At 50.6% G+C, this 24,273-nt stretch overlaps 1 protein-coding gene across 1 annotated transcript; it reads left to right on the top strand.

Annotated features, from left to right (window-relative positions):
- The first annotated feature begins 280 nt into the window (after positions 1-280).
- On the top strand, positions 281-23,373 carry LRRC47 (leucine rich repeat containing 47). The gene is made up of 9 exons (XM_058553865.1): positions 281-346; positions 2,315-2,480; positions 2,585-3,381; positions 17,341-17,799; positions 18,887-19,003; positions 19,806-19,921; positions 20,627-20,729; positions 21,075-21,164; positions 21,314-23,373. The coding sequence occupies exons 1-9, from the start codon at positions 281-283 to the stop codon at positions 21,563-21,565; spliced, it is 2,166 nt and encodes a 721-aa protein (XP_058409848.1). The 3' UTR covers positions 21,566-23,373.
- The last annotated feature ends 900 nt before the right edge of the window (positions 23,374-24,273 follow it).

Genomic DNA, 24,273 nt, shown 5'->3' with positions numbered 1-24,273 from the left:
CCTGCAGCACCAAGCATCACACTCTACACTCTAGTGTGCTGAACCAAAACAAAGGTGGGTAAGAGATAAAGGGCTTTCTCCTCACATGCCTCTCTTTTCTCAGGGAGGAAAAATTTCCCAGGAGCCCTAGCACACATCCCCTTTTATCTTATTGACCAGGTCGATGTCATAGTTTTTCCTTAGAATAATTGTTGGCAAAGAGGATTTCCAGGACCAACTCTGATTCCTCCCTTGGGCAGGGCAAATACCACCTAAACAAAACCTTCCGAGAGTGAGAAGGATGCCCTGGCTGCGGTCGGGCAGCCAGCAGTGTCTGTGCCAGGCTGCCATGAGGCAGGGGGATGAGGTATGCTGAGGGCAGAAGCAGAAGCAGCAGGGGTGAGTGAGAGGGAGACAGATTTGGGCTTATCACAGGGGATGAGCTTTCCAACAGAGCTGCTTCAGGAAGTGGTGTGGGTCTGTCATTGGCAGGGCTCAGCTAGGGGGGAAGAGCCGAGTCCGGGATGAAGGAGAGATGCTCCTGGTTGGGGAAGCAGCTCAAGAGGATTCAAGTCAGAGTTTCCTTCCAGCCCTGACTGCAGTTCTACAGAATTTTCCCTCAATACCTGTGGAAGCTTCTATTACAGGCTGACACTTAATTGCTTCCACCTTGTTGTTGCCCTGTGGTCCTGGAGGCAGCACATACCCCCGCCCTGAGTGCGTGCTCGGTTGTGTGTCTCCCTCGACAGCTGTATGTGAGCCGACGTGACAGATCCATGCTACAGGCACGCAGAAGCTTCCCCTGTGCTTGCGGGGTTTCGCTCTGTCCATCTCGTCCCTTCCCTCTGCCATGAGAGCCCAGCTTCTACCACCTAGGGGCGTTCCTTCAGCCAGGGCCCGCACCATGAGGACACGCGGTGCAGATCAGGGTCCACCTGTAGCCCGGGCCAGCACCGCAGCTGACGGCAACAGCCATGCCAGGTGAACAACTGCTGACCTGCATTGTTGGAGAGCCTCTGGCAATTTGCGGGTGCTTTTTGGCCGACGTCACCGTCACAAAAGCTGACCCATATGGTGTCACCAAGTCGGCTCACAGACGTTAGTTGGGCTCCAGAAAAATGAATCACCCACTATTCACTTGCATAATCTACACAAGGCCTGCTCAGACACTCTTCAGGGAGACTGTAGATCTCCCTCGCTTTGCAAGAGAGTAAATTCAGCTTTGCTTTTCAGGAATAATGTATCAATTGGTTGTCTTCATAGATTTACCACATGCGAATGTACCCCTAAATAATATAATCTTGAGTTTGACATGTTTTCAAGCCATGCAAATGGGAAACCTCACCTGTGGTGTAGGACATCAAGAAAGTGATTCCACTTTGGGGCATGAGGGGGCTTTGGGGGGACTGGTAATCACCTGTTTCTAGTTTTACAGGATGGCTACACAGATGTGTTCAGTTTGGGCAAAATTCACTCGTGATGTGTGCACACTTTTCTGGATGTCTATCACACTTCAATACAAAGTTCAGAAATTTCAAAACAAAATAAAACAACTGAAAACCCTGCTGTGGTGAGGAGTTAATGAAAACAGGGGCAGCGCCCTGACTTGCACACCTCCTCCAAAAGCCCCAGCTAGAGGATCCCAACACAGGAAAACTAACTGATCCCAAGTGGCTTCTCAACCTTGCCTGCTCAATAGAAACACCCGGGGAACTTGTGAAAACCCCCACGCTCATGCCGCAGCTCAGATTATCAGGCCAGAATCTCTCGATGAGGGACCTGGCATCGGTCATTTGTAATCTCCCGGTGATTCCAATACAAGAACCACTGATCTGTAAGGAAAAACATTGCACTGGATGCTCGTTAAAAACAGCAAGGAAGACGTAACCCAGGACCATTGTGACGGAGAGAGAGCGAACTCAACTCTGAACACGACAGGGCAGCTGGGCGTTTACGCCCGGGGCAGGAGACGAGGACAGTGGACAGAACATTACTAAGGGGAATTTGATTGGGTATTGAAGGGTAGCAGAATACGCCACCCCAAAATACGCCGCTTCGGTATATTGATTATTTTGAGCAGCAGGCTCTTGCGAAATAGCAGATGTGGGTGAAGCTGTCTCCGAACTCCCTTCTCTGCCTAAACACACACCCGCCAAAGGAACTCGGTTGCCGGGAAGATGGACTCTCGTCAGGGAGAGACTAGAAGCGAGGCCACACCCAGACCCACTGTCACAAACTGTCATCCCCCCATCTGCTCTCCTTAGGGCCCGTCATCTCTCCTGGAAACCATTTACTCTCCCCTGAAAGGCCTCCGTCCCTCCCCTTTCCCAACTAGGTGGTACTGAAGCCCAAATTCCCCGGGCATCTCCGCGGATACAGCAGGACTCCTCATCCGCCTGTCATCGCAGGGTCTCAGCCCAGAGCTCGGAGGGCGGCGGGACCACGGTTCCTTCCCTACAGGCTCCCGCGAGGACTCTGCGAGAATAGGCGCGGCCGGCCAGGTCGGGGTCAAGGACAGGTCAGGAGGGAGTGGCCCCGCGGACTCCGGAGCTCCGGGCCGCAGTGCCCCCAGCCCGACCCGCAGGCTGACGAGGACTCGGGAAAGACCGGACCTCCCAGCCCCGCCCCCCGGCTCCATTTGGGAGAGGACCCTCTCCTCTATGGCACTCACTGAGGCGCTCTAGCGTCCGGGCGTGTTCTCTATGGCTTCTTCCGGCCTGGGCCGGAAGTGACGCAGCCGTGCCCCGGAAGCACCCCGGGACAGGCTGCGGAAGCGGCGGCACGATGGCGGCGGCAGCGGCTGTCTCTGAGGCCTGGCCCGAGCTGGAGCTGGCGGAGCGAGAGCGGCGGCGGGAGCTGATGCTGACGGGGCCCGGGCTGGAGGAGCGGGTGCGGGCGGCGGGCGGGCGGCTGCCGCCGCGGCTCTTCACCCTGCCGCTGCTGCACTACCTGGAGGTGAGCGGCTGCGGGAGCCTGCGCGAGCCGGGGCCGGGCCTGGCGCAGGGCCTCCCGCAGCTGCACAGCCTGGTGCTGCGCCGCAACGCGCTGGGGCCCGGCCTGAGCCCCGAGCTCGGCCCGCTGCCCGCGCTGCGCGTGCTCGACCTGTCGGGCAACGCGCTGGAGGCGCTGCCGCCGGGCCAGGGCCTGGGCCCCGCCGACCCGCCGGGCCTCCCACAGCTGCAGAGCCTCAACCTCAGCGGCAACCGGCTGCGCGAGCTGCCCGCCGACCTGGCGCGCTGCGCCCCGCGCCTGCAGAGCCTCAACCTCACCGGCAACCGCCTGGACTCCTTCCCCGCCGCGCTCTTCCGCCCCGGCGCGCTGCCCCTGCTCAGCGAACTGGCGGCCGCCGACAACTGCCTCCGAGAGCTCAGCCCCGACATCGCCCACCTGGCCTCGCTCAAGGTCAGCGGGGCTGCCCGGCGCGGGCGGGGCGGGGCGGGGCATGGAGTAGCCACGGCCAGGGAGCTCCTCCCGCTGCTGAGCCGTCCCGGTGACGTCCCACGGGGACGGGCCTGGCAAGTTTCTGCTGGCCGGGAAGAGCCAGCTCTAGTGTCAGCAGCTCTGAGAAGCCGTCGCTACCCCCAGTTCCCCTCCCACTAACCTGGCCTGCATTCTCGGGTGGTTCTCTCTACTCGCACCACACTGTTCCCAACTGGACTTGGACACGTAGCACACTGTTTCGTAGTTGTTAGCCAACTTGGCTCCTCCCTCAGGTCGGAAGCAAGTCAACAGCAGGGACCCATTTCTAGATTTTTTGTCTCCAAATATTTGTGAAATGACTGTGTGAGGCCTGTGGGAGGGGGGGCACGGACAAGGCATGAAGATGTGAAATAACTAGAATTTGCATAATGCCCACGATGTGATTTCATGTATGGTATTTCATTTAACGCTAACAACAGCCTTCTAAGGTAGGAGTTATTATTCCTGTCTTACAGAAAGCGGGAAGGGGTTGCCAAAAGTAAACAGCAGATAATTTGGGGTTTCCTCTAGACTCCGTTGTCTGGGGACCACTTACTTATTCATCTTGGGACCCCAGCAGAATGCTTGGCTTGTAATAGGTGCCCCTTAAGTCTGTTGAGTGAGAGATGGGAGGACGGAAGTCCCAGAGCCATGACCTAAATTCAGGTCTGTAGGCTCCTGTCCAGTGCTCTTTTACCTGCATCTTCCTTTTCATCCTTAAACTGGCAGGCCTGTGTTTCTCCTTGCTCAAATTTTTCATCCTTTTTGTGCAAATTTTTCTTTAAAACAATAAAATGTGTATACAGTTTAGCAACTGATCCGTTCACAGCAGAAATTACTCTTAGGATATTGCCAACTCCTTTTACAAATATGTCTGTGTGTGTGTAAAGATATATTTGTATATGTGTGTGTATGTTTGCAGTTAAGAGAAATTGACAAGACCACCCTGCAGAATGACACGTGCTTGCTGGCATTTCCAGGAAGAAGCTGTGAGGGATGGCTCCCTGGGACACTGGTCGTCCAGGGCTGTAGGCTTTCCTTTAAGGTGAAGGTATGACGCGTGACGTCCAGCACTTTCTACTCCAGCTTCCCATCTGGTCTTTTGGTTTTTCAGAAGGTTGGTGTACCAGATGTGTAGCTTAGTATAGTGTCACGTGAGCATAGAGTTGTTATATTTCTTTTCAAATCCATAATGTCTTAACAGTATTCAAGTTTTTTGTTTTTTGGTGGTTTTTTTTTTTTTTTTTGATGTTCCCTCTCTAGTTTGATGTACCCTCTCTAGTACCCGCTCAGTAAAGTAGTAGCCTTTATTGTGTCCAAAAACCCCTCATTTAGGTCAAAGAGAATGTCTCATTTGCTAAATCCCCCTCTCCTGGTCCGTTCTGTTCACCATTCTTAGACTCCCATGGGCTCTCTTTCACATGAAGAGGGTTGTTTCTTAGAGCGTGTTGTGCAAGAGCTACTTCGAATCCCTTTGGGGCTCAGATGCCCCCTTTTGGGGGCCTTTTCTAACATGATGCCTCCATGAGGAATGGCTACTAGAACTGTGAAACAGCATTGCTGCACATGCGCTGGAGTTTTGAGTAGAGATGTTCCTTGTCCTTCCTGGTGCTGTGGGAAGACAGCTAGAGGAGAGAAATCTGGGCTCAGAACCGGCAAGTGTGGGTTTCAGCTCGGCATCTCATAGTGATGCTGTTGGCTCCCACCTGTTCCCTCACCTGTGAGAGAATTGTGAGGATAACCGTAGTGCCGTGAAGAGAGGTGATGGTGCCTGTGTAGGTCATCCAGGGCTGCATTACTGCTCCACGATTTTGTAGCTTCAAACCACAGCAGTCGTTGTATTTGCTGACAGTTCTCCATGCTGGGCTGGCCCAGCTGCTCGGTCACTGCTCTTGCTTTTGGTCACTCGCGTGACTACATTCAGTAGGCCAGGGGCTCAGCTGGGCTTCTCTCTCTCCAGGTCCTTTGGGGACCCATCCTTCCCCAGCAGTTTAGTCTGACTTACGTGGCAGCTCAGGGCTCCTCGGAGCACAGAAGCAGAAGCTGGCAGGCCTTCAGGCGTAGACTTGGAACTAGCACTCTATCACTTCTGCTGCATCCTATTGATTAATTAGGTAAAGCCCAGTCCAGATTGGTGGGGAGATGTCACACAAGGAATACTTGGAGGCCCGGTTCTGTAGGGGCCACCAAAGTAACAGCACACAGATCTCTGCTTGGCTCACTCCCTAGGAAGCTGCCACCAGATGGTGAAGGCCTGTCCCTCTTCCCCACTCCAGCCACCTGGGCCAAGGAGGCTGAAGAGATGGCTGCACTTTCGCTGTGCTTTACCTCACCAGTTAGTTAACTGCCTGTGGTGAGCCTGGCTTCGTCATTGTCTTGGCCTCTGATCCATTCTGCTTGGCCTGTCCCCCCCAGGAGATCTAAGAGAAGCTGGAGTGGGCTTCTCCCCAGTTGCATAGCTTCTTACCCTGGGGTTCTGTGACCTGTTGGGCTCAATTGCCATGGCTGTGGTGGACCAAGGATGGGTGACACCTTCATGTGACTGCTGCGTGCTTTTTTTTTTTTTTTGTCTTTTTAAAAGCTTTAATGTGGAAAATTTCAAATCTATACAAAACGAGAAAAATGGCAAATAATCTTTCATGTATCCATCTCAACTTCAGCAATCAACTATGGCCGATGTTGTTTCATGTATATCTTCTCCTCTACTCCCCTTCATCTTATTTTAAAGCAAACTCCCAGACATTGTATCATTTTGTAAGATATGGACTCTTAATTTTTTAAAACATAACTACAGTACTATATCACACCTAAAATGTTTTAAAAGAAGTCCTTAATATCAAATATCCAATCAGGTTTCAAATTTCCCTGCTATTTTGAGTCAGGATTCATAAGGTCCTTCCTTTGCCACTGCTTGAAAAGTCTCTCTAGTCTTTTTATCTATAGGTTCTCCATGAGTTCTTTTTTTTTTTTATTGATGTCATAATAGTTTATAACGTGAAATTTTAATTGTACATTATTGCTTGTCAGTCACCATATAAATGCATCCCTTCGCCCCTTGTGCCCACCCCCCCGACCCCCTTCCTCCTGGTAACCACCAAACTGTTCTCTCTGTGCGTGTATTAGTTTATCTTCCACATATGAGTGAAATCATACAGTGTTTGTCTTTCTCTGGCTTATTTTGCGTAACATAACACTCTCCAGGTCCATCCATGTTGTGGCAAATGGGACAATTTTGTCTTTTTTTATGGCTGAGTAGTATTCCATGGTATATATATACCACATCTTCTTTATCCAGTCGTCAGTCGAGGGACACCTGGGTTGCTTCCTTGCCTTGGCTATAGTGAATAGTGCTGCGATGAACATAGGGGTGCATAAGCCTCTTTGGATTGTTGATTTCAGGTTAGTTGGATAGATTCCCAGTAGTGGGATAGCTGGATCATAAGGTATTTCTATTTTTAATTTTTTGAGGACTCTCCATACTGTTTTCCATAGAAGCTGCACCAGTTTGCATTCCCAGCAGCAGTGGATTAGGGTTCCCTTTTCTCCACAACCTCTCCAACATTTGTTATTTTTTGTCTTGGTGATTATAGCCATTCTAGCAGATGTAAGGTGATATCTTAGTGTAGTTTTGATTTGCATTTCCCTGATGCTTAGTGATGTTGAACATCTTTTCATGTGCCTATTGGCCATGTCTATATCTTCCTTGGAAAAATGTCTGTTCATATCCTTTGCCCATTTTTTGATCGGGTTGTCTGTTTTTTTGTTGTTCAGTTGTATGAGTTCTTTATATATTATGGAGATTAACCACTTATTGGATATGTGGTTTGCAAATATTTTCTCGCAGCTGGAGGGTTGTCTTTTCGTTTGGATCCTGGTTTCATTTGCCTTGCAGAAGCTCTTTAGTCTGATGAAGTCCCACTTGTTTATTTTTTCTTTTGTTTCCCTTGTCTGAGTAGACATGGAATTCGAAAAGATCCCTCTATGACTGATGTCAAACTGCCTATGTTTTCTTCCAGGAGTTTTATATTTCAGGTCCTACCTTCAAGTCTTTGATCCATTTTGAGTTAATTTTTGTGTATGGAGAAAGAAAATAGTCTACTTTCATTCTTTTGCATGTGGCTGTCCAGTTTTCCCAGCACCATTTATTGAAGAGACTTTCCTTTCTCCATTATATGTTCTTAGCTCCTTTATCGAAGATTAGCTTTCCGTAGATGTGTGGTTTTATTTCTGGGCTTTCAATTCTGTTCCATTGATCTGTGTGTCTGTTTTTGTATTGGTACCATGCTGTTTTAATTACTATTGCTGTGTAGTATATTTTGAAGTCAGGGGTCGTGATGCCTCCAGCTTTGTTCTTTTTTCTCAGGATTGCTTTAGCTATTTGGGGTCTTTTGTTGCCCCATAAGAATTTTAGTATTCTTTGTTCTATTTCCGTGAAGAATGTCATTGGGATTGGGATTGGGATTGCATTGAAACCATAGATTGCTTTAGGTAGTATGGACATTTTAACTATGTTTATTCTTCCAATCCGTGTGCATGAGATATCTTTCCATTTTTTTATGTCATCATCGATTTCTTTCAATAATGTCTTATAGTTTTCATTGTATAGGTCTTCCACCTCCTTGGTTAAATTTATTCCTAGATATTTTATTCGTTTTGTTGTGATTGTAAAGGGGATTGTCTTCTTGAGTTCTCGTTCTGTTAGTTCCTTATTAGAGTATAGAAATGCAACTGATTTTTGTAAGTTGATTTTGTACCCTGCAACTTTGCTGTAATTGTTGATTATTTCTAATAGGTTTCCAATGGGTTCTTTAGTGTTTTCTGTATATAAAATCATGTCATCTACAAACAGCAAGAGTTTCACTTCTTCATTGCCTATTTGGATTCCTTTTATTCCTTTTTCTTGCCTAATTGCTCTGGCCAAAACCTCCAGTACTATATTGAATAAGAGTGGCGAGAGTGGGCACCCTTGTCTTGTCCCTGTTCTCAGAGGGATGGCTTTCAGTTTTTCCCCGTTGAGTATGATGTTGGCTGTGGGTTTGTCATATATGGCCTTTATTATGTTGAGGTACTTTCCTTCTATACCCATTTTGTTGAGAGTTTTTATCATAAATGGATGTTGGAGGGCCGGCCCTGTGGCTTAGCAGTTAAGTGTGCGCGCTCCGATGCTGGCGGCCCGGGTTCGATCCCGGGCGCGCACCAAAGCACCGCTTCTCCAGCCCTGCTGAGGCCGTGTCCCACATACAGCAACTAGAAGGATATGCAGCTATGACATACAACTATCTACTGGGGCTTTGGGGGAAAAAATAAATAAATTAATTAATTAATAAATGGATGTTGGATCTTGTCAGGTGCTTTCTCTGCGTCTCTTGAGATGACCATGTGGTTTTTATTCCTCGTCCTGTTAATGTGGTGTATTCACATTGGTTGATTTGCAGATATTGAACCATCCGTATGTCCCTGGTATAAATCCCACTTGATCAAGGTGTATGATCTTTTTAATGTATTGCTGTATTTGGCTTGCCAATATTTTGTTGAGGATTTTTGCATTTACGTTCATCAGCTCTGTGGGCCTGTAATTTTCCTTCTTTGTATTGCCCTTGTCTGGCTTTGGTATCAGGGTGATGTTGGCCTTGTAGAACGTGTTAGGAAGTGTTCCGTCTTCCTCTGTTTTTTGGAATAGTTTGAGAAGGATAGGTATTAAATCTTCTTTGAATGTTTCGTAAAATTCTCCAGAGAAGCCTTCTGGTCCTGGGCTTTTATTTTTTGGGAGGTTTTTGATTACTGTTTCAATCTCTTGTGATTGCTCTATTCAGATTCTCTGTTTCTTCTTGGTTCAGTTTTGGGAGGTTGTATGAGTCTAAGAATTTATCCATTTCTTGTAGATTGTCCAACTTGTTGGCATATAGTTTTTCATAGTATTTTTTAATAATTCTTTGTATTTCTGTGGTATGCGTTGTAATTTCTCCTCTTTCATTTCTAATTTTATTTATTTGAGCCTTCTCTCTTTTTTTCTTAGTGAGTCTGGGTAAGTGTCAATTTTTTTTATCTTCTCAAAGAACCAGCTCTTTGTTTCATTGATCCTTTCTACTATTTTTGTGGTTTCAATTTCATTTATTTCTGCTCTGATTTTTATTATTTCCCTCCTTCTGCTGACTTTGGGTTTTGTTTGTTCTTTTTTTCTTAATTCTGTTAGGTGTAGTTTAAGGTTGCTTATTTGGGATTTTTCTCATTTGTTAAGGTGGACCTGTGTTGCTATGAGTTTTTCTCTCGGACCGCTTTTGCTGCATCCCATATGAGTCGGTATGGTGTGTTTTCATTTTCATTTGTCTCTAGATATTTTTCGATTTCTCCTTTAATTTCTTCCATTTGTTGTTCAGTAACATGTTGCTTAGTCTCCACGTCTTTGTCACTTTCCTAGTTTCTTTTCTTATAGTGCATTTCTAGTTTCATAGCATTATGGTCAGAAAAGATGCTTGTTATGATTTCAATCTTCTTAAATTTATAGAGGCTTGCATTGTTTCCCAACATATGGTCTGTCCTTGAGAATGTTCCATGCACGCTTGAGAAGAATGTGTAATCTGCTGCATTTGTATGGAGTGCTCTATATATATCTTATTAAGTCCATCTAGTCTAGTTTTTCATTTAAGTCCACTATTTCCTTATTGACTTTCTGTCTGGATGATCTGTCCATTGATGAGAGTGGGGTGTTAAGATCACCTACTATTATTGTGTTGTTGTTAATATCTCCTTTTAGGTTTGTTAATAGTTGCTTTATGTACCTTGGTGCTCCTGTATTGGGTGCATATATATTGATAAGTGATATGTCTTCTTTTTATTTGATTTTTTGGTGTGTGTGAGGAAGATCAGCCCTGAGCTAACATCCATGCTAATCCTCCTCTTTTTGCTGAGGAAGACCGGCTCTGAGCTAACGTCTATTGCCAATCCTCCTCCTCGTTTTTTGTTCCCCCACAGCCCCAGTAGATAGTTGTATGTCATAGTTGCACATCCTTCTAGTTGCTGTATGTGGGACACGGCCGCAGCATGGCCGGAGAAGCGGTGCGTCAGTGTGCGCCCGGGATTCGAACCCGGGCCGCCAGTAACGGAGTGCGCGCACTTAACTGCTAAGCCATGGGGCTGGCCCAGTGTGATAGGTCTTCTTGATGGAGTGTCCCTTTTATCATTATCTGTTGCCCCTCTTTGTCTCTCATTACCTGTTTTATCTTGAAGCGTACTTTGTCTGATATGAGTATGGCAACACCTGCTTTCTTTTGTTTGCCATTAGCTTGGAGTATTGTCTTCCATCCTTTCACTCTGAGCCTGTGTTTGTCTTTAGAGCTGAGATGTGTTTCCTGGAGGCAGCATATTGTTGGGTCGTGTGTTTTAATCTGTCTGGCTACTCTGTGTCTTTTGATTGAAGAATTCAATCCATTTACGTTTAGAGTGATTATTGATATACGAGGCCTTAATACTGCTATTTTATCGCTCCTTTTCCAGTTCTTTTGCATTTCCTTTGTTTCTCATCCCATGTGTTTCGGACTACCAATTCAGGTTGGTAGTTCTGTATGATGGTTTCCTTAGTTTTCTCTTTATTTATCATATGTGTTTCTGTTCTGTATATTTGTTTAGTGATTACCATGAGGTTTGTATAAAAAAATCTCGTAGATGAGATAGTCCTTTTTCTGATGGCCTCTTATTTCCTTAGACTAAGTCGATTCCATCCCCCTCCTCTTCCTCTTGTAAGTTGTTATTGTCACCAGTTATTCCATCTTGTGTTGTGAGTTTGTGTTTAAAGTGATGAGGTTATATTTATTTTTGGTGTTTTCCTTCCCTTAATCTTTGGTGTTATAATTGTTTGCTAACCTATTCTGATAGAGAGCTGCAATTTTTCTGATTTTGTCTACCTATTTTTCTTCTTGCTCAAAGCTTTGTATCTCCTTTCTCTTTTTTTTTTTTTTTCAGGCATCAGGGCCTTCTTGAGCATTTCTTGTAGTGGGGGTCTTGTGGCAATGACCTCCCTTAGCTTTTGTTTATCTCTGATAGTTATTTCTCCATCATATCTGAAGGATATTTTCACTGGATAGAGTATTCTTGGCTGAAAGTTTTTGTCTTTCAGAATTTTGAATGTATCATTCCACTCTCTCCTAGCCCTGTAAAGTTTCTGCCGAGAAATTGGCTGAGAGTGTGATATGAGTTCCTTTCTACGTTATTTTTTTTTGTCTTGTTGCTCTTAATATTTTTCCTTTATCATTGACTTTTGCCAGCTTTACTGCTGTATGCCTTGGAGAGGGTCTTTTCATGTTGATGTATTTAGGAGATCTATTGATTTCATTCACTTGTATTTCCAGCTCCTTCCCCAGGTTTGGGAAAGTCTCAGCTATTATTTCTTTGAACCAGCTCTCTGCGCCTTTTTCCCTCTCTTCTCTCTCTGGAATACCTATAATCCTTATGTTGCATTTCCTAATTGAGTCAGATATTTCTCAGAGAATTTCTTCATTTCTTTTTAGTCTTAGTTCTCTCTCCTCCATCTGGAGCATTTCTGCATTCCTATTGCTAATTCTTTCCTCCGTATTATCTGCTCTGTTCTTTAAAGATTCCAGACTTTTCTTTATCTTCTCCATTGTGTTTTTCATTTCCAACATTTCTGATTGGTTTTTCTTTATAGTTTCAATCTCTTTTGTGAAGAAGTTCCTGATTTCATTGAATTGTCTATCTGTATTTTCTTGTAGTTTGTTGAGCTTTTTTATGATAGCTATTTTGAATTCTCTGTAATTTAGGTTATAAATGTCTGTGCCTTCAGGATTAATTTCTAGGTCCTTGTCATTTTCCTTCTGGTCTGGGGATTTAATATATTTTTGCATACTGCTTAAGGGTGTGGGCTTATTTTTCCTCATTCTGAAAATATCTGGTTGCAGCTTCCACCTGCCACCACTAGGTGAGGGTCAACAACTGAGTATTCTGAGCCCACCGTGATCCACGGGCACTCTGGCTAACCAGCTGTGCTGGTACTCCGGGTTTGGGGAGGGCCACTTTCTTTTGTCTACCCAATCCCAGGGGCTCCTCACTCTTCCCTCGCTATCTGCTCTCCCGGGGTGCTAGCTTGATGAAGGCACCCCTGCAACAGTTCACTCCCCTCCATGTGGGAATTTCCCACAGGCTGTGAGAGAACTTGGAGGGCAATGGTTTTCCCACAGAGGGCTGCCGCACCCCGCTCTGTCTCAGAGAGCCATGCAGTCCCAGTCCCAGGGTCACTGTTGTTGGGGAAGGAGAGGAGTTCTCCTTACCTCCTTCCACTTCCTCTGAGGGGTGTAGCATCTCCACCTTCAGGCTGTGTGGGTCTCAGACGTTTTTGGTGTTGTGTGAATGTCCTCTGCTGGTATTTGAATGTCCTTTTTGTTGTATCTTAGCAGAGAGAGTCAAAAGGGAGAGCTCACTCCACCGTGATGCTGATGTTACTCTGCTGCCTGCATTTTAAGTGACTATTCCCCAGACCCATGGCACTGCCCATCAGGAACTGATGGAGGGATGGACAGGACAAATGTTCCCCCAAACTTCTGAAATGGGCCAGGACAGCACAGTAGCTAGCTGAGAGACCACAGCATCCAGGATTTCTCCCAGTTCCTACAAGGAATCGTGCCCACGTAGGTTGTACAGTGTTGCTCACATGTGGGACTCCTCCCATAGTCAAGCTCCACAGGGAATTCAACTTTGGAGGTGAAACCTTTTGTCCAGTGATTAGAGAAATTGAAGTAAAAGAAAAATCCCTACTTGGTCTTTTTATTTATTTTTTAATTTTTTTTATTTTTTTTTCCCCCAAAGCCCCAGTAGATAGTTGTATGTCATAGTTGCACAGCCTTCTAGTTGCTGTATGTGGGACGCAGCCTCAGCATGGCCAGAGAAGCGGTGCGTTGGTGAGCGCCCGGGATCTGAACCCAGGCCGCCAGCAGCAGAGCATGCGCACTTAACCGCTAAGCCACGGGGCCAGCCCTCTACTTGGTCTTTTTATTTTCTCATTGCTGCTGGAGGTGGCAGGGCCCACTCAGGTGCCCAGGCAGAGTCCAGGTCCCTTCAACAGCTGCTGCCTGGCCATTGCCCACTAGAATGAAGACAGTTTCTTACACGCTTCCAGTCGGGGGCGTTTTGTCTCAGGTTCTCACAGCCAGGAATTTAGGGTCTGTTCCCTATCAGCGTGTCTCATGCAGAAGCGACGTTCCTAGAAAGCAGTCAGCTCACAGTCTGGGGTCGGAGACTGTCCCTCCTTGGCCAGCGTCTGTGTCCCCTGCAGGGAGGAGGTAAATGGTGTGTTCTGTGTGAGCTCCAGGCGGCTGCAGTTAATCCGGCAGGTCCCTCCACGTGCACGCACTTCTCCCTGCAGGGATAATGCGTGCCGCATCCTTGGGGGCTTGGAGCGCGTAATCCAAACACAGCTTCCCCTCAGAAAGCAAGTGCTCAGCACAGCCTAAACCGCGCAGATTAAACTGTGCTGACGTGACCTCCCGTCTCGGGGCCTCTCTGGAGGCCCCCGTCTGCTGTTGGCGCTCACCTAGAGTGTGACCGTCTGAACTTCTGCTTCCCCTGGAAGCTGCTGCTCAGGGTGCACAGCACCAGGTTGAGCGTGGTCTGGTGTAGGGACCACCCTGTACTCGGGTCAGTGGTCTCTGCTTCTCTACAAGGACTGCATCATCTGACCCCACTTCTGCCTGCCTCCCTCCCCACTCACCCCTGCCTCCGTCTTTGTATTCCCACAGGGCCCCAGCACAGGTGCTGAGCGGCCGCTTCGGCACTGTGGCTGCTGCCACGCTACTGCTCTGAAAGGCCTGTTATTTGATGACTGTTGCTCCTGACAGAAGATTCCCCCGAATACCCTCGTACCTTTGTCCTCTGTGGAGACCGCACCAGGCTGCTGGCCTGAAGCCACTCTGGGTGGGGCTAGGAGCCAGCGAGGCACAGGCCCTGCCCTGCCCGCCATCCCCTCCTTACCGGCTCTTCCTCTGCTGCTGTTTCCAGGTTTTTTCACCGAGGAGGCAGAGACAGTACATCCATCCGGCTGGCCGTGTTTTCATGCAGCCATGAGGGTTGTCCCAGTGGAGTTCTCAAGCTGTTTGGCCAGAGCCCCTTTGGACAGTGCAGGAGACCCCAGAGCTGGTGTGTACAGGTGGAGCTATGTGCAGACCTCCCCACACCTGACCTCGAAGCCTTTGCTCACAAGCCTCTGAGCAGGCGGTCAGGTGACACGACTCTTCCGGCCTGAGCCGGGCTCACGTGTCCACATGGTGACGTCTGGTCTAGGTGGCCCCAGCAGGCCGGGCCCAGGTTGGTTCTAATGCTGGAGATGGGCTCCTGAGAAACCAGCGTGCAGGCTCTGCAAATCTGGGCTCGGGACTACGGCACCGTCGCCGTGGCTGCTGGTTCCTGAACGTCAGGAGGCCAGCGCAGGTTCCAGGGTGGGCAGTAGCCTCTGCCTCTTGGTGGAAAGACCTGCCAGGTCCCAGGGATGGGATACAGGGAGGCCTGGAAGGGCCACCATATAGTCCATGTACCCTACCCTATCCATTCCTGCCTTAAGAGTGGAGAAGGGAGGGCCTGGAGAGGCACAAACGGTGACAGTTGTATGAAATTGTGTTACCCACGGCCCCGTCAGGCTGCCTGGCACCAGTGGTTTGACTGAAGACCACGTCTGTGGTGACGCCCCCTTCTCTACTCTGGTTTTCCCGGCCTCTCAGCAGCCTGATTGTTTGAGCCAGAGAATTCCAAACAAATGCCTTTTTAATTTCCTTCATAACTTGGAGTCCTTGAAATTCCATTAAAATTGTCCACTGTACTAGCCAAGGCAGGTGCGTCTTCTGAATGGTCAGAGCCCTTCCCCCCTTTTCAGTTCTTGATAAAATCCACCACCCGCTGTGGCCCTGTCACATCCCCAGGCAGGACCGGGACTCATCGCTGGCCACGAAGACCAAGTGGGAGCGCCTGCTTCACTGTGAGTGTGCGCAGAGGGCCTGCCTGCTGTGCTGTTGCTTTGACTCCGGGTGCAGTCCAGGCGGGCTACGTCCGCCCAGAGCTCTCCCCAAGCCATGGCCGGTTGGGCGTCCACTGCCGCCCTTTGCTGCCTCGCTTTCCAAGCACCACTCCCCACTCCGACCAAACCAGATGATGAGGTGGCTTCATAGCCACCCTGGTAAACCCTCAGTCCCACGTCAGGTCTGCGCAGTGCCAAGCAAGGCCAGACCAGAGCTTCCCCTGGCCCAGGAGGAGAAGGAGAAAGAAGCCATTTACACACAGGGCTACGTGCCGCCTGGGCTGAGGCTGCCCCTGGGACAGTCACGCTGGGAAAAGCCAAGAGAGGGGCCACTGCTTGGGGCTGCTCCCAGGAGAGGTGGTCCTCTACCACCCACAGTGAGAAGGGAAGGCAGAAGACCCCACCCACTGTGAAGACTATCTGTCAGTGTCCTGGAATCCGACCACTCACCTTGGTGTCCACATCCCACCCCCATGGCTCTGAGAAAGCCGCCGTGACCACGTAAGGTGGCACCTTGGTGTCCACATCCCACCCCCACGGCTCTGAGAATTCTGCCGTGACCACGTAAAGTGGCACCCTGGTGTCCTCATCTGGCCCCCACGGCTCTGAGAAAGCCACCGTGACCACGTAAGGTGGCACCTTGGTGTCCACATCCCACCCCCACGGCTCTGAGAATTCTGCCGTGACCACGTAAAGTGGCACCCTGGTGTCCTCATCTGGCCCCCACGGCTCTGAGAAAGCCACCGTGACCACGTAAGGTGGCACCTTGGTGTCCTCATCCCGCCCCCACGGCTCTGACAAAGCCGCCGTGACCACGTAAGGTGGCACCTTGGTGTCCTCATCCCGCCCCCGTGGCTCTGAGAAAGCCACCATGACCACGTAAGGTGGCACCTTGGTGTCCTCATCCCGCCCCCACAGCTCCAAGAAAGCCGCCGTGACCACGTAAGGTGGCACCTTGGTGTCCTCATCCCGCCCCCACAGCTCCAAGAAAGCCGCTGTGACCACGTAAGGTGGCACCTTGGTGTCCTCATCCTGCCCCCACAGCTCTGAGAAAGCCGCCGTGACCACGTAAGGTGGCACCTTGGTGTCCCTCATCCCGCCCCCACAGCTCCGAGAAAGCCGCTGTGACCGTATAAGGTGCTGCTTTGCTTGTCTTCATCGTGTCGATACTGACACCAGCCACACATTTTGTCAAAGTCTGGTCACCAATGCTGATAGAAGGTTGTTGCGCCTGGGCTGTAGCGTTGCCTGAGCCTTTTTGCGACACAGATAGCAGGGCCCCATGCCCTTTTCCTGGGTCATGAGGGAGGGCTGAGGACCATCCCAGTATTAAAGCCAGTTAGCCGTGTTCTGCACACGGGAAAGATGAGCGCGCCGTGTGTTGCATTGCTGGTGGCTTCATATTGCAATATGAAGAGTAATGTGTTCCTCTTTCATTTTAGCTCATTTAACTGACAAGAATCTTAGCATCATTTTGTGAGGAACCGAGTTCTCATCCAAAGAACTTAAGTTGTTCATAACCCAATATTCCCCTTGTCCCTTGTCTCTCTAACCTAACCATCCATCTGGAAATTACTGTAGCTGGTCCCTCTGGGGAACGTGTGGTCCCAGGAAGAGTAAGACCAGTATTTTATAGAGATGATTGGTAACCATTGCCAACTCCTGTCCCTTAGGATGTTGGTGCTGGGACAGAGCTGGGGACAGGGTGGCTCGGACTCGCAGGGCATGCGGCACCAAGAAAGCAGGTCTTGCCATGTCGCAGCCGCACTGGCCGAGGGGCGTGCTGTGGCTGATGGGCAGCGGGGCCCTCGCTGAGTAAGGGGCACTCCTCCCCGTCCCTGGGCCAGGCCCAGGTCCAGGGCATCTGACGTGTTCTCGGTCTTTTGCAGATGCTGGACCTCTCCAACAACCAGCTCAGTGAGATCCCGGCGGAGCTAGCCGACTGCCCCAAGCTCAAGGAGATCAACTTCCGGGGCAACAAGCTGAAGGACAGGCGCCTGGAGAAGATGGTCAGCGGCTGCCAGACCAGGTCGATCCTGGAGTACCTGCGCGTCGGAGGCCGGGGCAGCGGGCGGGGCAAGGGCAAGGCCGAGGGCCCCGAGAAGGAAGAGGGCCGGAGGAAGAGGAGGGAGAGGAAGAAGAAGGAGAGTGGTGAGGGCGAGGAGGAGGAGGTGGACCACGCCAGCAGGCTGCTGCTCAGGGTCCTGCACATCTCGGAGAGCCCTGCCCCGCTGATGGTCAGGGTGAGCCCCGAGGTCAGGGACGTCCGGCCATTCATTGTGGGCGCCGTCGTGAGGGGCATGGACCTGCAGGCCGGCAACGCGCTCAAGCGGTTCCTCACCTCCCAGGTGGGTGCGCACGGCCAGCAGATGTGGCGAGGACACGGGGTGTGCACTGTGGATGCCGCTCGGGGGTGTGGGGAGGAGAGGTCGTGGGGCTGGGTGACCTTGGCCTGTCACTTCTGCGTGCTTCAGTTTCCTCACCTGCAAAAGGGGGGCTCTTGGTGTTTGTGAGGAGTCTGTGCGCAGTGAACAGGACTGACCTGGGTCCTGAGCGCTCCTCAAGGCTCGTCACCCTGGGCCTCAACCCACATGGCCCACCAGGCAGCCGACACACCTCACACACCAAGAGTGCGCCTCGAGCAGACACGACCCCTGTGTGTCTGGACGGTGCCCGGTCGGGAGTGGTCGCCGCCTCCTGCTCTGTCATGCTCGACTCTTACAGTTGAGCCTTATTTTTGAAGACAGATTTGTTGCAGTGGAAAATCAGTGTTCCTCGAGTTTCTGATATTTTGGTGGTTTTTCTGATTTCTGTGTTAAATTACACATTTAGTTCCCTGTAAGATAGCATTAAAATTGTCGAGTCTTGCCAGCACGTTCTTATGTGAATTGTTTAGGTTTTAGCTAGATGAACTTCCCAGTTGGTTGTTTTTCTGTGAGGTCTGCCCAGCTTTTAAAATAAAAAGCACATCTTTGCGCATGGGAAAAAGCCCCAGGTGCAGCCCCACGGGAGCAGAGGCGGCTTCCTGGAGTTTCATGTACTGTGTCTCAGGACTCCGGCTGCTGCGCTCAGGGAGGAGGCGTGCGGCACGCCCTGCCTGGTGTTTAGAACTCCAAGATCAGTGTTTTGGAAGAAAAACGTGTTGGGGTTATTCTTCTTTTTAAGTAGCACTTTTGTTTATTCAGTCATAAATTTTAGTTCAAGGTGTACTCTTAGAAGCCTCAAACATTGTGTTTTAGAGGTAGAGAAAGAAGGAATCCTGTTGATGAACAGATAAAGTAGTTTTCCAGTGGTGGTTCCACATGAGAAATATTTGGTTGGGAGAGGCTGCGGGTATTGGGGGGCACGCTGTGGGGGGCTCCTGGCCCACGACCCGGCTGGCACCTCACTGGCCCAGGCACCCCGAGCTTCGCTCACCTGGGCTCTGTGTTGCAGACAAAGCTCCACGAGGACCTTTGTGAGAAGAGAACAGTGGCCACCATCGCAACCCACGACCTCAGAGCTGTCCGAGGGCCTCTGCTGTACGCTGCTCGCCCGCCGAAGGACCTCAAGGTGACCCACACGTCCCTTCCTATTTTGGGGATTTGAGGTGTTCCTTTGGTGTTTTTCAAAATACACTTGCTAATGGTTGCGTTGGAGTATTTTAAAGTAGAATCTGACACTGCTCCTAGCAAGTACACAAAGTACAATAATAAAACAGGCCGTGCTTACAGTTACTTTTGAAAGCAAACTCATCAAAGGAAGTAGTAATTTGAAAGTGGTTTTTTTCATTTGCTCACTAACTTTTAACCAAAAACTGTGGTTTATATCCCACTTGCAAAACTCCTAATTCGAGGTTGACTTCAGTGTAAGTTGTTCCATTGCGGTCCTGCTCCTGGTCTGTGCAGCCACCGAGGTCCGTGGGGGTGGGGGTTCTTGGCAGCCGCCAGGTGGACCTCGGTGCCGAGCCGTGCGCCTGACATGACCAGCTCCGGCTGCTGGCCTGGTCCTCCTCCCGTGGCCTCCTCAGGACCTGCACGCCCTGGAAACGCGGCTGTGTGCTTGGCAGGTTGTGGGTCACACTCAGCTGGGAAGTGCTGGAGTGTTTGGCCCTCAGGTCCTGAGGTGGCCTCTGAGGCGCAGTGTGTTCACGTGTGATGTGGAGGGCGGTTCTGTGCTCAGTCGGCTTGCTCTCCGCTCAGAGGAGTGTCCGCTCTCGGCCGCCTCTCCCCGTCGTGGAGGCGAATGGAGGAGAGATGAGAGGCGTCAATGGCGTTGACACCCAGAGCGAATGGCAGGATGGCTGTGCTTTGTGGCTGGGATCCCGGTGCAGGTTTGTTTTCACACGAGCTGACCGCAAGGTTTCTCGCCCTAGATCGTCCCCCTGGGGCGGAGAGAAATCAAGGCCGAGGACCTGGTGCGGCAGTTGCAGCAGGAGGCCGAGGAGCACAGGAAGCAGAAGAAGAGGCAGAACGTCTCGGGCCTGCACAGGTCAGTCTGCGCGCGCTCCCACAGGGGAGGACCTGCTGGCGGTGAGGTTCGGGGGCGGCCTTGGGACCACTGCGGGCCCCAAGGGGTGCACTCTTGGGGGATCACAACGCGCCAGCCTCCGTTCATTAACTCATGCCATTTAGGAAACTCCTAACACTCCTGAAACTTGAAAACTCCTTGCAGGTGTTGAAAAGAAAGACAAAAGAAATCTCCCCAAGCTTCTGTCACTCCCCTGTCAGGGGTTCTTGCGTGGGGTGACAGGAAATACCATTAGATCAGTCTCATCTAGACGGGCCCCGGCTCGGACATGTGGGGAGATGGGCGCTGCTTCAGCGATCCAGGTGCCGGGAATGCAGGTTTTGTGTCATCTCACGGGAGGGTGGCCCTCGGGACGTGCCCAAGCGCCCACAAGAGAGAGACACACAAGGGACGAGGGAAATGCCGTCACCCACTAGCCACAGGAAGTCAGACAACCAGACCTGCCATGGTGTGTCAGATCTTGGGGTCGCTGCCCAGTGGGGGTCCTTGGACCTGCCTTCATTAGGCGGAAACCTGTTGCTGCCCTGTGTAAACGCAGGCTTCTCGTAAGCTTGTTAAACGCGCCCCTGGTCTTACACTCACTTTGTCTAAAGAACTGTGATTTGTCCAGTTTAAGCTTTAGGTATGCTTTCATAGCTCTGCCTGTGGTTATTTCTTCCCACACAGATATCTTCACCTACTGGATGGAAAAGAAAACTACCCTTGCCTTGTGGATGCAGATGGTGACGTGATTTCTTTCCCACCGATAACCAACAGTGAGAAGACGAAGGTAGGGCCGAGTCTCTGGACATCTGTGTGTCTTTGAGGCTGTTTCGCGTGCAGAGTTAACACAGGTGTCTGTCCCCCATGAGGTCCCCCCCCCCGTGCACGATACAAGTGCAGACTCCGCGCCGGGCCGCTGTGGCCTTCAGAGCGCGCACCACGGCTCACGCTTGGCGCTGCCCCGGGACTTACCTCAAGGGCAGCCTTCCAGTTTGTGTCTCTCTGTAGGAAGGTGATAGTCTTGGTTTGGGTGACATTTTACTGGTTTTTCTTCAGATTAAGTGTTGCAATTGCTGATGTCTACTTTTGATGACTTTATTTTTTTCTGAAATCTTTCTAATTTCTTTCTAAGGTTAAGAAAACAACCTCTGATTTGTTTCTGGAAGTAACAAGTGCTACTAGTCTGCAGATATGCAAAGATATCATGGATGCCCTCGTTCTGGTGAGTGCTGTGGTCCCGTCTTCCCGGCCGCTGGCCGTGAGGGATAGCATGTCCTGTTTCCTGTCACATTTTGCAACGGCTGCCTCTTGCAGCGGTCTTCTCTGGATTACCTGTAATCTCTAGGTTAAAAATTTATTTTTCATTTGCAGAAAATGGCAGAAATCAACAAATACACTTTGGAAAATAAGGAGGAAGGCTCACTCTCAGACACTGAAGCTGATGCAATTTCGGGACAACCTGCAGCTCCCAGAACGAATCCCTGTGCTGAGAATGACGGGCCCTCCCCGCTGGTGGTGGAGCAGGTCCGCGTGGTGGACGAGGAGGGGCACCTGAAGGTGGTGTACCCGTCCAAGACGGACCTGGACACGGCGGCGGCTTCCCACGTGACCGTGATCCGCTGAGAAGCCGGGCTGTGGCTCCGTGCCAGCCAGCTCCCAGTCATACATGGTGTCAGCTTTGTCTTTCTATGGGGTTTATATGTGGTGGTGTTAAATTATTTGTTACATTTTCACCTCAATATTTTTTAAGATAGCTGCATTCTTTGTTCAGTTTTCCAGACGATTCCGTCGTAAAGGGTGCCATGTTGTCATGTGCTTAAATTGATTTGCCTTTATAGCACCAAACTGATTTTACTAATGCTTTTTATGAAATTACTTGAATATCAGAATTGACTGTTCAAAATGTTCTCAAATCATGTAGACACACAGCAAATAACTCAATTCATGGGGGGAAAAAAGACACTATAATTGGTTTGAATATTCAGTTCTAAATTGAGAAGCTGAACGACATGCATTTTATTGAACTGCACAGTTATTTTTCTATGATACAGCATCTTTTAAAATCATCCTGTGCCAACAGCACAGCTTACAGATGTGGACTGACATCGTATTGTCCAGCCTGTAGCACATCATAATCTTTTTATTAAAAAGACTTTTTTAATGTGACTTTAGAATGGGCAAGATCATTTTTCTGAATGTTGCTGTTGGAAGCTTTAGGGGCATGGAGATGCAGCATCCTCTAGCAAGCAGCCCCACAGTGTGGCTTGCCGTGCCCGCCGAGAAAGGAGGAGGAGCTGTGGGCTGTAGTTACTGTAAATTAGCACCGAAGGGGCGAGCAGACGGCAGAGCCTGTGTCTCGAGGTAAATGTGCAGCTTTCCCCTGCAGAGTAGGTTTACGTGACCGGACAGGATGGTTCTGTGTGTAAGCTGTCAGCCGGCTGGCTGAAGGATAGATGGTGGCGGTGACTGGAGAGGGCGTGAGGGTGTGCAGCCAAAAATGGAAATGTGCGCCAGAGGAACGGTTCTTCAGCATTTTCCCGTTTTGAACGTCTCAGGCTGCAGGCCGCCACGTCTGTGTGTGCACTTGTTTGCGTGCGGAGCACGCTCCCCTCCCCGAGCAGGTGGTGTGTGCCGACCTCGCTGCTTGACCGGCTGGCTGGACTAGGAGAGCTGACTTAGCAGCTTGTTGTGTGATGACACTGTTTGTTGGATGGTCTTTGACCTGCAAAGGACCATTTGTGAGTTTTATAGAAACGATAGACGATATTTCGGGAGCATTCACAAGAGCCCTGCTGACCCCATGCGTTTAGCTGTCAGAACCAGACACGTGTGAGGCCCAAGACCCCACATGGTGGGCATACCAGCAGAGCCCCATGGTTCTCCCAGAGCTGGGCCAATCCTCTTTGTAGGACACAAGCGGGGCTGCCTTGAGACCCTGACCTGGCTCTCAGGCCACCACCAAGCCTTCCCATCAGCGCCTGGAGGTGGCAGTTGCTCAGATGGGCTGGAGTGGGCGTTCCCAATGACAGCTTTTCCTTCTGTTTCGTTTCCCCCCAAAACCTACCAAATATCTGTGTATTGATGGCTCTGCCTTGTCATTTCATGACCTGTGGGCAGTCGAGGCTGCTGATGCTATGGCTGGTGTGAGGTGTCCCTGGGCTTGTGGGTCACAGCCGAGCCCTGCTAGGAGCTCCCAGCTGGGGGCCGCAGCCCAGCTACCCTCTTGGCTCCCAAGACTAAGGGTTCATTGGCCATGTTGTGTCACATCTGTGACCTCATGTTGATGAAGCCACCAGCATCTGCTGTTCTCTTTTGTGATGCAGCTTGATTCTGTGTGAGATTTGGAAATGTATTTCACTTACAGAAAACCTTTTTGACGTTCTTTTTCTTTGCCAGTCTGACCCTCTAATAAAAACTATGTTATAAGAACATTTTGACTCCTTCCCAGTGAATCCTTTCCTGCTGGTATTTCTGGAGGTGGGTGTTGGAAGTGTCTGGGGGGGAACTGAGGACCTGGGACTCCCCCCACCCCCTTCCCAGCCCACATCTTGCCAGCACAGAGCAAGAGGCACTTAACTGCTGTCACACAGGCCCAGCACAGAGAAGCTGCTGCCCTTGACCCTGGGATCCTGGAAACCTGGGAACCAGCCTACTGCAGCATCCTGCCCCACCCTGCTGGGCCTTCCTGGCCTGGAGCCCCAGGTGGACCCCAGCCAGGGGCATGTGCAAAGGACCCACCCCAGCAGATCATCCCATTTCTGAATCTTCTGTGGGAGAGGAGGCTGGCCAGGGACTCAGCAGGGTCTTGTGCATCCTCTCCCCAATCCTCCCAGGGCTGTAAGGACTCCACCCAGGTTACATGGCCTGGGGGACTGGGGGGCGTGAACCACTGCCTGCAGCCTGACCACTCCATCCGGCTGGGGCCCGGGGGGGTCACATTTTCATGGAGGCAGCTGGCATGGAAGTGGTGTGCATCCCGAGGGCCACTGCCTGCGGCCCCCCAACAGGGGCCAGGTAAGCAGTGTTGGTGGAGCCCACGGGCAGGGGACATTGCATCCACCAGCCAGGCTGGTGCACCAGGCTCATGGACCTGCTGGGCCTTGGTGCACCGGGCGTGACTGGCCCAATTCAGGCTGGACCCCCCACCTTGGCCTCTGCTAGCCACTGCCCTCGGGGCCCCCAACCCCAGGGAGGAGGGGTTTGTGAAGACCTGCAAGTGTTGCCCTGCGGTGCTGCACTGAGCTGGAGACTCCGAGGTCGCCTCCCCTCTGGCCCCGGGCAGTGTCCCTCATGCATGAGCTGCACTTGCTCAATGCCCCTCGCCCCGTCCC

This window comes from Diceros bicornis, chromosome 13 (genome assembly GCF_020826845.1).
Source record: "Diceros bicornis minor isolate mBicDic1 chromosome 13, mDicBic1.mat.cur, whole genome shotgun sequence".
Lineage (NCBI taxonomy): Eukaryota > Metazoa > Chordata > Mammalia > Perissodactyla > Rhinocerotidae > Diceros > Diceros bicornis.
The sequence above is the reverse complement of the archived record's forward strand: the minus strand, read 5'-3'. Positions and strand labels throughout refer to the sequence as shown.

What these genes read in the sequence shown, in the direction of transcription:
- LRRC47 (XM_058553865.1), top strand. Translation starts at nt 281, where the DNA reads ATGCCCTGGCTGCGGTCGGGCAGCCAGCAGTGTCTGTGCCAGGCTGCC. An exon ending in AGCGGTTCCTCACCTCCCAG is followed by an intron (nt 17,800 to 18,886) that starts GTGGGTGCGCAC and finishes TCTGTGTTGCAG; the next exon opens with ACAAAGCTCCACGAGGACCT. An exon ending in AACGTCTCGGGCCTGCACAG is followed by an intron (nt 19,922 to 20,626) that starts GTCAGTCTGCGC and finishes CTTCCCACACAG; the next exon opens with ATATCTTCACCTACTGGATG.